The 12,748-nt window shown below is 42.1% G+C and overlaps 1 protein-coding gene across 12 annotated transcripts in view; it reads right to left on the bottom strand.

Moving 5' to 3' along the window:
- Positions 1-12,748, bottom strand: part of KCNIP4 (potassium voltage-gated channel interacting protein 4) — a 408,026-nt gene that overhangs the window by 52,302 nt on the left and 342,976 nt on the right. Inside the window, exon 2 of one of the 12 annotated variants that reach the window (XM_081924620.1) lies at positions 3,792-3,897. The exons of the other annotated variants lie outside the window; for them this stretch is intronic. Within the exon in view, the coding sequence (XP_081780746.1) occupies positions 3,792-3,897 (106 nt within the window). The remainder of the gene's footprint in view (positions 1-3,791; positions 3,898-12,748) is intronic. 12 annotated transcript variants of the gene reach the window in all.

Here is a 12,748-nt window from a genome sequence, read left to right as displayed (position 1 = left end):
CCCCTCTTCCCCAGGAATCCAGCCACGTAAGCTTATACACGTAAGTTGACATTACAGATGTTCCTGCTCCTGTACTCTTAACCATAAAACCATAAAAGGGTGCTCCTGTTCTTGTACTCTTGACCATAAAAGAGTGTACCTGTATTCTTGACCATAAAAGGGTACAGTGGTGCCCCGCAAGACGAATGCCTCGCAAGACGGAAAACCCGCTAGACGAAAGGGTTTTCCGTTTTGGAGGTGCTTCGCAAAACGAATTTCCTATGGGCTTGCTTCGCAAGATGAAAATGTCTTGCGAGTTCCTGCGGTTTTTCCCCCCTCCCCCCTTTTTCCCAAGCCGCTAAGCCGCTTATCAGCTGATCCGCTAAGCCGCTAAGCTGCTTAACAGCTGATCCGCTAAGCCGCTTATCAGCTGATCCGCTAAGCCGCTTAACAGCTGATCCGCTAAACTGCTAAGCCGCTTATCAGCTGATCCGCTAAGCCGCTTATCAGCTGATCCGCTAAACCCGCTAATGGCGCTAATCCGCTAATGGGCTTGCTTCGAAAGACGAAAAAACCGCAAGACGAAGAGACTCGTGGAACGGATTCTTTCGTCTTGCGAGGCACCACTGTATTCCTGTTCCTGTATTCCTTATCTTGGGGTAAGAAGGTCACCTACTCTAAGAGTACTCCTGGCGCCGTTACCGGGGGGCTGACAAGGTCTGTGCGTCATTGTGGTCAGTATGTAAGATAAGACTCAGATGTGTCATCCCTGCTCCACTTTGGAACTGGCAAGGCCATTCATTAGGCGTTACGGACTGATAAAGGAGAGAGTTTTGTTTATACAGCTGTGTTCTTGTTATGCATTTGCTCAAGTGCTCAAGTTAATGGTTTTTAACTAATGCACCCTTGGAGAAGAAAAAATGAGGATTTTGGGGCCTGTTTAAGACTGACTGCACAGTCAGATTTTAGAATGGGAAACCTATTCCTTAAATACATTTGAAGCACATCCAACACACATTTAAACCCTATTATTCCCCCAGCAAATCCTGAGAATTGTAGTTTGTTAAGGGTGCCGATAACTGTACATCTGTGAGGGGAAGACCACAGTCCCCAGGATTCGTTGGGGAAAACATTTGTTTGATATGTGCTCTGGATGTGCTTTAAATGTTTGGTGCACATCTGCCCATTATCTACTGCTACAAACACTATTCTGACTGATCACAACAGGAGCTGTTTGTTCTACATGTATGTTGCGCCTTTGGAGAGTTATGAATGGAGAGCCAACATCTTTGCTCTGGGCTATCTCAAGACTACAGTATATCCTAATGGTGAACTCATTCTCTAAATGTAGCCCAAACATCACCATCAATGCACATGAAGGAAGTATTTGCAGGCTTGGGAAGAAGAAGAAGAAGAAGAAGAAGAAGAAGAAGAAGAAGAAGAAGAAGAAGAAGAAGAAGAAGAAGTTATTTATACCCCGCCCATCTGGCTGGGCTTCCCCAGCCACTCTGGGCGGCTCCCAACAGAGCATTAAAAACAGAATAAAACTTCCCAGTGACCAGTCTGGTTGCCGTGTTCTGGATTAGTTGTAGTTTCCGGGTCACCTTCAAACTGTATGGATGGCACACACGAGTGGCAGCCCGTATGGAGTGAGCATGTGCAGCATCCCGTATGGAGTGCGCATGCATGGCCACACATGCACACTCCGTATGGACATTGCAGGCGTGTCACCGGGCAGTTTGCCCCGTCCCTTGGCGTCCCGCCCCAGGTGTTGGAGAGGGTTCCTCCACCACTGAGGCCAGGTGCTGGGATCATGTGACCTCATTATTGCACAGGGTGCCCCTTCATTTCCAAACACAATTTATGGTGCTGGTTCTAAGCCTTTTACAGCTCGGGACCAAGGTACTTGTGGGACTTTCTCCTCCAATATGAATCTGCCCATTAAGGTCCACTGATGCAGCCCTCTTGCACATGCTATTACTTTCTGAGGCACAGCTGGTGACAATGCACAAGAGGCAGGGCTGGTCCACGATGTTTTGTTGCTTGAGGCAAAACAGAAAATGGTGCCCCACTTGCCACCCTTCTACTTCGAGGTACAAGATCTACGACAGAAGCCACAAACAGAAAACTCATTCAAATTGTGTCCAAAAGGAAAATGTTACGCACGAGAGTTAGACAGGGTGCCAGCATTTGTCCCCTGTTTCGCTTAGTAAATGAATAAATGCTTAAGTCAAGAAAGAACTTAGTGTATGAAGTTGAATGTATGTACATACACCAAAATCTTGAGGAAAAATTTCCTGAAGAAAGAAATTAAATATTGTAGCTTAAGCCAAGAAGGAATGTAACATATGGACTTGCATGCTTATAAATATATCAAAACCGTGAGAGAGAATTTACTGAAGAAGCTTGAGACTCTTCATGGGCGAAACAAACATATCTTCATTGATATCTAACCCTTGAGCGCAACATCGCCGACACTTCATTTGATCAAACTTACCTTTGTTGATATCTACAGGAGCCTGGCTAAAGGAACTTTAAAGACTGAATTTTCCTTTTGGACACAATTTGAATGAGTTTTCTGTTTGTGGATTCTGTAGTAGATCTTGTACCTTGTTCTCTCAATTTTTGGATTATCAATATAAGATTTACAATGTAGAATGGTTTGGTAGTGGCTACTTGAGGTACAGATCTGTCACCTCTCCCAGTTTCCCCAGCCTGCCACCTGAGGCAACTGGCTCATGGGCCCTGAAAAGAGGCATTTAAAAAATTTATGGTGGCTCCCCAATAACTCTTTACAGTGGTACCTTGATTCTCAAACTTAATCCATTCCAGAAGTCCGTTCCAAACACAAAGCGTTCCAAAAGCAAGGAGCGCTTTCCCGTAGAAAGTAATGCAAAATGGATCAATCCGTCCCAGACTTTTACAAACAGCAATTCAGCATGAATTTTACTATCTAATGAGACCACTGATCCATAAAATGAAAGTAATAAACAATGTACTGCAGTCACACAATCAACCAACCAGTAGCTGAACTGGGTTCCACACAGTCACAAAAACAAACAAAAAAGTCGCAAAAACAAAAGCGCAAAATAAATAGCAAAAACAGACAGACCTCAGCGTAACACTCAAAATGGAGCATGTTTGGCTTCCGAAAAAGGTTAGCAAACCAGAACACTTAATTCTGGGTTTGCAGCTTTTGAGTTCCAAGTTGTTCGAGTATCAAGGCATTTGAGAATCAAGGTACCACTGTACTTCCATCCTGCTAGGAGCTAAACACTTTTTATTTACTGATGCAATTGTAGGGAAGTTTGGTACCAGTGTGGTCAAGATGACTTTAGCCACTATTATGGTTCTCCTCATCAGAGGAAACCTGGTAAGTTTTCAAGCCTTCCTCAAAACACAGTTCATAACCTACTTCTCCAACCACCTGCCAGCTTCGTGAAAGTCATGGAGGCCCGTTACTGCAGAATCCATCAAGTTAATTCAGTCTTGGAAATGGTCTCTTCTCAAACACTCCAAGGTTGTAAAACAGATATCCAGCACAGTGGCGTAGCATGGGGGTGCAGGGGGGGCCGGCCGCACCGGGCGCAACATCTGGGGGTTAGGGTTAGGGGGCGCAAATCCACGGGTTAGGGGGTGCAAATTACTTGCCTTGCCCCGGGTGCTGACAACCCACGCTACGCCACTGATCCAGCAGAAGGTTAAATCAAGGGGTTGTTGTTGATTTCAATAAAGTTAGTAAAATCGTTTTTAAAATATACCTGGTGATGCATGCAAATCTAACCACGAAATGGGAAAAGGAAAAAAAAAACTTGCTTTGAATATCAGGAGATGTTGTTTTGGCAGTTGAACAAGGCAAGAGCTTCATAAGTCGCTCTTTAATGCTGTGTTTGGTACTGCTCTGGGTGTAGAGGAAACCTAGAAGATACATGATCAGGGCTGTTAAAATCTCTTTAAAATAAACTTGCATGCTGCACATCAAACATTTGCATATTGAGCACAGGGAGCAAGCAGGCAAACATTCCCAGTCGAGAAACACGGAGGACAACAAAATATCCACCTCTTGGCATTTATACTATGCCCCAGAGGCTTTTGTACAAATTATCTCTTTTTATAAGTGGATCATCGCAGCACAATAAATAAGGAAATGCAAATACTGTTATTAACTCATCTCTGCAGAGAGCCAGATGTCTGGGTGTGTTTTTTTTAAAAAAAGATTAAGTGACAAAATATTGACAGACACCTCTGTAATTGCTTTAATTGCATTGTGATTCAAATATAAAACACTTTGTTGTCCCCCATGATGTTTTAAGCTCTACTGCTGAGTTCGAGTCAAACTTTAGCACTTGTCATTCACACAGGAACTGTGATAACCAGCTGGTACTTTTGCCTTTCCTTGATATGAGCCTACTCTGGAGTTTTTTTCTCTATCATTGCAGAATTCTTGTTGGAGTTTTCATGTGCAGGCTAAGTCTTAATTGATCAGTTCAGTTGCTATAAAGATAACATGACCATGACTGAAACATGGGAGGTTACTACAATGAAGAATGAGAAGGAAGTGGGAACTGTTACTATAATTTTATGGGGCAGGGCAGGCTGCCAGAGTTTGCCATGGGTTTCCAACCGCTATGACACATGCCTACAAGGTGCTTGTGAATGCACATATATCTAAAGTGACCTTCCTTGCTGCTGTCATGCTCCTGGCCCCTCCTACTGCTTCTGAAAAAAACTTTCCAGTGCAGTTAATGGGAGGCTTTTTACAAATCCCAATTGTGGCATGCAGGGCTTTTTTTTCAGCCAGAACTCACCAGACCTCAGTTCTGCACACCCTCCAACATTTCTCTGATGAAAATAGGGATGCCCTATTCCAGGGGTCAGCAAACTTTTCCAGCAGGGGGCCGGTCCACTGTCCCTCAGATCTTGTGGTGGGCCGGACTATATATTTTTTGGGGGGTGGGGAAATATATCCTGCAGGATCCATCTCACCCGGGATACAGTCTGTTTGCACTACTGTCTTCTGGCAGGAGATATAGAAACATCAAGTCAAGGACAAATAGACTGAAAAATAGTTTCTATCCAAGAGCTGTGGCCTTTTTGAATGCTGTAACTCGATAGTGTGACCTGGGAGTTTGATGGGTGTGGGTGTGGGTGTGGCTGGAATGTGGTTTGTTTGGTTGTTGTTGTTGTTTTGCTTTTGTTGTTTTTTAAGGGATGGCATCCAATTTCGTTGCACTTGTGCAATGTTGCACTTGTGTAATGACAATAAAGTATCTATCTATCTATCTATCTATCATCTATCTATCTATCTATCTATCAATTGAACGAATTCCTATGCCCCACAAATAACCCAGAGATGCACTTTAAACAAAAGGACAGATTCTACTCATGTAAAAACACCAGACAGACCCCACAAATAACCTAGAGATGCATTTTAAACAAAAGGGCACATTCTAATGTAAAAACACGCTGATTCCCGGACCGTCTGCGGGCCAGATTCAGAACGCGATTGGGTCGCAGCCGGCCCCCAGACCTTAGTTTGCCTACCCATGCCCTATTCCATAATGATAATTTTACTATTTATACACCACACATCTTACTGGGTTACCCCAGCCACTCTGGGCAGCTTTCAACATATATAAAAGCATATCAAACATAAAACATTTAAAAAATAAATAAATAAATAAAAATCTCTATACAGGATTGCCTTCAGATAGCTTGGGGGTCAGATAACTCCATACCCTCCAACATTTTTCCAGGGACATCCTAAGGAAAAGTGGGACATTCCAGGATCAAATCAGAAACCATGATAGCTTCTCTAAATCATTTGAAGATGACTCACTAATTTTCTTTGCATAATGATGAGAAACCGAAAGACAGTGATGGCAAGGGTGGGACAGTAAGTTAGGTTTTTGTTTTTGTTTTATTTAATATTTTTTAAAAGTTTGCTTGATACTCAGTTGTGTTGTTGGCCCTGAATGGGGTGGGGGGCAGGTGATACTGACTAATGTCACATTGTGTCACTAGTTTGTATATTTTTTCATATCTTAAGGTAAAGGGACCCCTGACCATTGGGTCCAGTCATGGCCGACTCTGGGGTTGCGGCACTCATCTCGCTTTATTGGCCGAGGGAGCCGGCGTACAGCTTCCAGGTCATGTGGCCAGCATGACTAAGCCGCTTCTGGCGAACCAGAGCAGTGCACAGAAACGCTGTTTGCCTTCCCGCCAGAGCGGTGCCTATTTATCTACTTGCACTCTGATGTGCTTTCAAACTTCTAGGTTCGCAGGAGCAGGGACCGAGCAACGGGAGCTCACCCCATCGCGGGGATTCGAACCGCGACCTTCTGATTGGCAAGTCCTGGGCTCTGTGGTTTAACCCACAGCGCCACCCGCGTCCCTTTTTCATATCTTAGTTTTCTTTAATCATTGTAGTAATGTGTTCTCGCCTCTTTTTTTCCTTACATCCCACTTACATCCCCCTCCTCTGGTCTGGCCTTGATAGTTTCCCCTCAGGCCAATATATTTAAGCAACATTGTTTTGGCAGGTGAATAACCCTTTAAATTGATAGGATTTCCAGTTCCCCTCCCCACAATGATAGTAGGAAACAGGATGAGAAATGCAACAATAAATGTTAATAGCTATTGTCATCGCCTCAATTAAACAGAGTTCAAGGGAATACACATTTCAGCAGCACACAGAAATGGGTTGCACTATTATAACAGTCTGGTTCGATAAGTTGTCATTCAGTTAGTTGTTTTTTCACAGCTGATGAAAGTTGTACCATTAAATATTTTCACTCACGTGAAACCTGATTGGCTCACAAGCTTGTGAACAGGTTGCAGCTGGAGTAGAAGTTCGATTATTGCAAAAATTGTCACTATCCTTAGCACTAAGAAGAGATTGTAGCAGCTGCTGTTGCAGAAGCTATTACATAAGAAAATAAAAGGTTTCCTTTGATCACACACTGACAAAACTTTATTTGGGGAAAGACAGCATAAAACAGAACTCCTAAAACTAGTCTTTTGGCCAGCTATGTTTCCAAAATCCATAATTACCTTTTCTGAGAATACAAATCAGTCTTGCCCATAAAACTCTGCTGTATCCGGAACCAAACACCATTTAACCTTACAATCCTTTTATAGCTAGTATAGGAAAGAAGGGATATTTGCAATGTCACAGTATGGAGTATGTTTTACTAGATATTGCTAAGCAAGAGAAGGCGAGTGGTGATTTTGGTGGCAGCCATGCATTCTCATGAATTGCCTTGTGCTAGCAGAAGCAAAACACCAGAAAATAGAGAAACTTTGAGAGTTGAAGGCGGAACGAATATAAAAGCAAAAGGAGCACATTTATCTTGTGAGAACAGTGAGTCAATCCAAAATCTCAGATATTCTATTTTCGTGCCTCCAGTTTAGAATAATAGTGTAAACTGGTGGTCGTTTTTCATATTTATTTGTTGTTTCTATCAAATAATCAAGGACACTGTTTCATTCAACAGTGCAGGAGAAAAGGATGATGTAACATGAATTATGAGACCAATGAGTAATCAAAGTAGTAGCGGTTAGTTCTTTTATTTCAGGGCAAAACGCATCTCTCGGTTGCAAACACAACTGTCTTTTTTCCTTCTGCACCCTTTGCCCTCTTCCATTTCATCCTTTCCATTTGTTTGCTCGGTAAAAGCATTTGAACAGACATCATGCTCCATAATTTACAGTCCCTTTCTCCTTCTATGCCACTGCTTTGAATTATGGCATCTTCGACCACATCTGCAAAAGAATACTGGACCCAGTAGAAAACTAATGTTCCTTTGGAATCATTGTGTCTCCTGTGAATTGGATAAGCATTATAAAATAGCTACTGATGATTGAAGCAGTGAGGGAAAGAAAGCTATTTTTGATATGAACATTTTTGTGCATGAAAATTGGTCAATACTTCACATATTTCCAGCAAGTTTCAAGTCTGAATTCTCTAGTTTGTAGAAGGTTACCTCTTTCTTCTACAGCCTTATGAAATCTGGGGTGCTTTAAGGCTGCCCCTCTTTTCAGCTGCGAAGTAATTGTTGGTGAAAATAATAATTTCATAAAACTATGCCATTTTGATGATTCCATTTGTTTTGAACCTATGGCCTACCTAAATTGAAAAAGCCTGTGCCTGCCTACCTTTTCTTGTACAGAGCTAGCTGCTTTTACTTTACACAGTGAATGTACATTCCAGAAAACTGAAAAGAAAACGTTTTCTCCCTAGCAGAGAGCGCGTGTTGCAGTGGGGGATACAAGCCACCCCTGTGTTGCTGGGCGGATTTGTGGACCCAGGCAATGTATTGGTTAATCGTGTCGATGGGGAGAACTGCTTGTTGCCAATTTTGAAGGAGGGGTCAGAGGTTTTAAATACTGGTCGCCCAACTTTGAGCGTTCTTGCACCAGATCACCCACCCACCCTCCCTGTATTGGGGGGGGGTTGTTCGCTTGACCTTGCTATGCCTGTCATGGGGTCGTCTGCTTTGAGGCAGGGGCCTGGTAGGAATTTGTCCATTTGGCTGATTGGCTGGTGCCATTTGGTTTTGCCTACGGCGTAGCAAATCGTCACAACTTGTAAGGTTTGCGGTTAGGCATTGGTTAAAAAATTGGTTGGTGGAGGGGTAAGTGCCTACCCTTCCAATGGTGGTGTGGAAAGGGAATTCCGTTAAAGGAATCCAGGGGCTTGCCATCCCTTTCGTCCTAGTCCCTGGCATCGGACTTGGGCCGTGCAAGCCACCAGGAGCATGAGGGTGAGAAGTGAGGGACTGAGGCCCAGCCTCATTTTCTCCCCAATAATTGTCTCCCTGACTGGCTGCCGCTGGAATCCGGAAGCCAGTTCTGTCCCCTGGGCAAGGACAGATAGTCGGAACCAATGCCTAAGCAACCACTCACTTGGGTGTATTTAAATAAAGTTGTGGCCAAAATCGTGCCAAAAACCCAAACCAAAATTGATGTGTGAAGTGTGAGTTATTGGGGGGTGGCTTGGGGGACCTCAACACGCAATAGACTGTTAGACTCTATGGTGACCGTTGTATGCATGAGAAGAGAATCGGCTATGCATGGCAATTGAGATAAATATTGGATATTATTGGGAGACATTTAATGAAAAGGAAAATTAGTCAAAGTCTTAATAAAGAAAGACACTGTAAAATTGTTGTATGTGATCATGATGAGCTAAAAGATTTGGTTCAGGAAGATGACTTTGGATTGCAACAATTAAGACTGCTGTGATTCTTTGGTGAATAGAAATGGCATGTGTCATCTGGAAGAGTATAAAAACATTGCTTTGGATGTGGTTTCCTGTAGCCTCCTCCTTATTTTTGAGGCTGCCCCTAGGCACATTTATATTTCAATAAAGTCCTATCTTTTTCACTTGGGTGCTACTTCTTTTCATTTTGCATTTCTGTGAGGGTAACCGCTAGTCTAGGAGCAATGAGCATAGCCAATATTTATGTTGCGGGGTCAGGGTTTATGGAGCGGGGGCAGAACCGAGCCATCTGTGATGGAATTGGTCATTTAGTTAAGTATTTTTTATTTATTTACTTGATGGGGGGGCAGCTGTTATATGACAAACACGCCCATAATCAAATGAATTGTCATTCAGTTATCAGATCAAGGATAGGTAGTAATACGCAAATATGTCAGTTTTGATTTCTCTCACTTTTTCATCTTCTTCAACCTTAAATTCACTTCTCTACATTTCTACATCAGCTTGCATATATATTTTTTAACAGAAGTCCTCATGAAAATCCATGATTTTCTCCCACTGTACATATTTTTACAGAAATAATTCCCCCTAATATAATGGGTTGTTGTAGGTGTCTCTAATATGTTCACTTTTAGCCACTTAACTCCAAATTTTGTGTACATTACTTGGCTAGAGAACTGCATTGCAAAATTCAGATAAGCACAAATTTCAAGGGATAACTCTTTCAGTTCACATAGTTTTGGGAAATGTGAAATGTGTAAGTAATTTTTACCTTGTGAACGCCCACAGAAAGAGTGTAGTTGATCAAGGGAGTCATGGACTCAAAAGGTTGAAAACCTCTGGTCAAGAAATAAGAAAAGACAACTGGAAATCATTTATGTATGCAACAACAGCAGCAAGAATTCTACTAGCACAAGCTTGGAAGACAGAGGAAACCCCAAACAAAAGAACAATGGCAAGAGAAACTCATGGAATATGCAGAATTAGTAAAATTAACAGATAAATTACATGAAAGGGACAACAAAGACTTTAAAAGAGAATGGGAACCATTTACAATATATATGAAGAGACAACATGAAGAGTTGGACTCATTGGCAGGGTTTGAGTAAACATTCAAAATGTATATAATAATACAAAATAAATGTAAATGTATTAGGAATTAATTGGGGAAATAATACGCAGGATGAATAAATTGAAAGTAAAACAAAGTGGAAGTATGAGGGAAGTCCAGGAGAGGGGAGCAGGAAAAAATGGAAAATTGTTAGAGAGATATTTCATAAAGGATGTATATATTGAAAAACCAATAAAAACTAGAAAGGGGGGGGGGACCTCTGATGTATAGGATTTAACCACCAGTCTAATTCACCCAAACAACAAAGTAGAGCCAGTTCCTCTGTAGTTCTTCCTCCTCTGCCCACATCAAGAGTTTACTTGGGGAAAAGAACTCAGCTGCCTTAAGCAGATCCTTGGAAACTGAACAGTACTAATTCTCAAAGAAGCTACCTCCTTTGGCTTAATTTCACCAAAGCAGCATCTGCCAAGGAATGGATCACACCAGAATTTACAGCACTCAAGTAGAGAGAGGAAGTCCAACTGCCCAGTTCCCATACCACATCATTTTAAATCCTCCCCAATTGCTCTGGTGTGGCACTATGTCAAGAACATTGAGGAAGGATATGTTTTTGTTGTTAAATATATGAACTACCTTACACCAAAGTCTCCTGGAGACTGACTCTGCATATATTTTGTGGCCCACACTGAGAATTCCAATCTGATACAGTGGTACCTCTAGTTATGGACTCAATCCGTTCCGGGGTGCCTTTCACACACCAAAAAGTCTGTAACTAAAGCGACACTTCTGCACATGCGTGTGGTGCAATAGAATGCTTGTACACATGCACGCGCAGCGAAACCTGGAAATATACACATCCGGGTTTCTCATATTCGTAAGCGGAAAAGACACAACATGAACCTAACGCAACACGAGGTATGACTGTAATGTTTTTGAAACTTAAAATTTATGAAATAAGAAATCTCTTTGTATTCACAAAGCACCTATATCCTGAAACCTTCATATTATGAGCAAAATAATTGAATGCCTAGCCTGTTGCATCTCAATTAAGCCCCAAATATCCATTTTCTTCTGTCTTGGAGTGTCTTTTTTTTATATAAAAAAACTATTTTACTAGAAGTACCTGTTATCATCTCACCACAACAAAAGTTAAATGTATTCATGGTGTTATCTTAACTCTGGAAATTGCTTTTTAATGCCAGCATTGTTCAAAAGCATCCCAAGAAAGCATTTAATCTGTTTTACTTGGGTGCTCGTGAATGGTATTGCAGAAGCTTGAAAATATTAATTGACAACAGTAACAAAAAGTGTTAAATCATTGTATACAGTAAGCCACAGGAAAATTTGATTTAACCATTGTATTCAAGAACTGGGAAACAGCTCTCATCTTATGAAGTTTGTGTTAGCTGGTGGGACCATTTGTGTGTGGATGCATGTGTATAAGCCAAATGCAACAGTAATTCAAAACAGTTGTGGTCTAAACCACAGAGCCTAGGGCTTGCCAATCAGAAGGTCAGGAGTTTGAATCCCCGCAACGGGGTGAGTTCCCGTTGCTTGGTTCCCAGCTTCTGCTAACCTAGGAGTTTGAAAGCACTTCAAACTGCAAGTAGATAAATAGGTACCACTCTGGCGGGAAGGTAAATGGTGTTTCCATGCGCTGCTCTGGTTTCGCCAGAAGCGGCTTAGTCATTGGCCACATCACCCGAAAAAACTGTCTGTGGACAAATGTCGACTCCCTCAGCCAGTAAAGCGAGTTGAGCACCGCAACCCCAGAGTTGTCCATGACTGGACTTAACTGTCCCCTACCTTTTTTTTTTTTTTAAGGATGGGAAAACGCATTTGGGAGGTAGCCCCACTGACAATAATGAAATTAAGAAAAAGTCAGTGTTTTTTTGTTTTGGTAGAATGCTGTCCATTTTCTAAATTGTAGAACATTAGCATAAAAAAATGAGGTTGTTTTTCAGTACAGTGGTACCTCGGGTTAAGTACTTAATTCGTTCCGGAGGTCTGATCTTAACCTGAAACTGTTCTTAACCTGAAGCACCACTTTATCTAATGGGGCCTCCTGCTGCAGCCACACCACCAGAACACGATTTCTGTTCTCATCCTGAAGCAAAGTTATTAACCTGAAGCATTATTTCTGGGTTAGCGGAGTCTGTAACCTGAAGTGTATGTAACCTGAGGTACCACTGTATTATAAACCCATGTATGAAAACTTGCAGTTTAATCATTGTATAACCTATTCTTTAAATGTTTCAATCTGCCTTTTTTTGGGGGGGGGAGGAATCAAATCTGTATTGCCAGATACAGTTGGAAGGGACCCTAAAGGCCATCCAATCCAACCCCTTCTCAACTAAAACATCCATGACAGATGCCCCCCCCCAAACCTCTGCTTAAAAACCGCCAAGGAGTCCATAACTCCCAAGGGAGACCATTACACTGTCAAACAGCTCTTACTGTCAGAAAGTTTTTCC

The sequence above is a fragment of the Podarcis melisellensis genome (genome assembly GCF_964234715.1).
Source record: "Podarcis melisellensis genome assembly, chromosome: 9".
Taxonomy (NCBI): domain Eukaryota; kingdom Metazoa; phylum Chordata; class Lepidosauria; order Squamata; family Lacertidae; genus Podarcis; species Podarcis melisellensis.
Note: the sequence above shows the minus strand (reverse complement) of the source record. Positions and strands in the feature narration are given on the sequence as shown.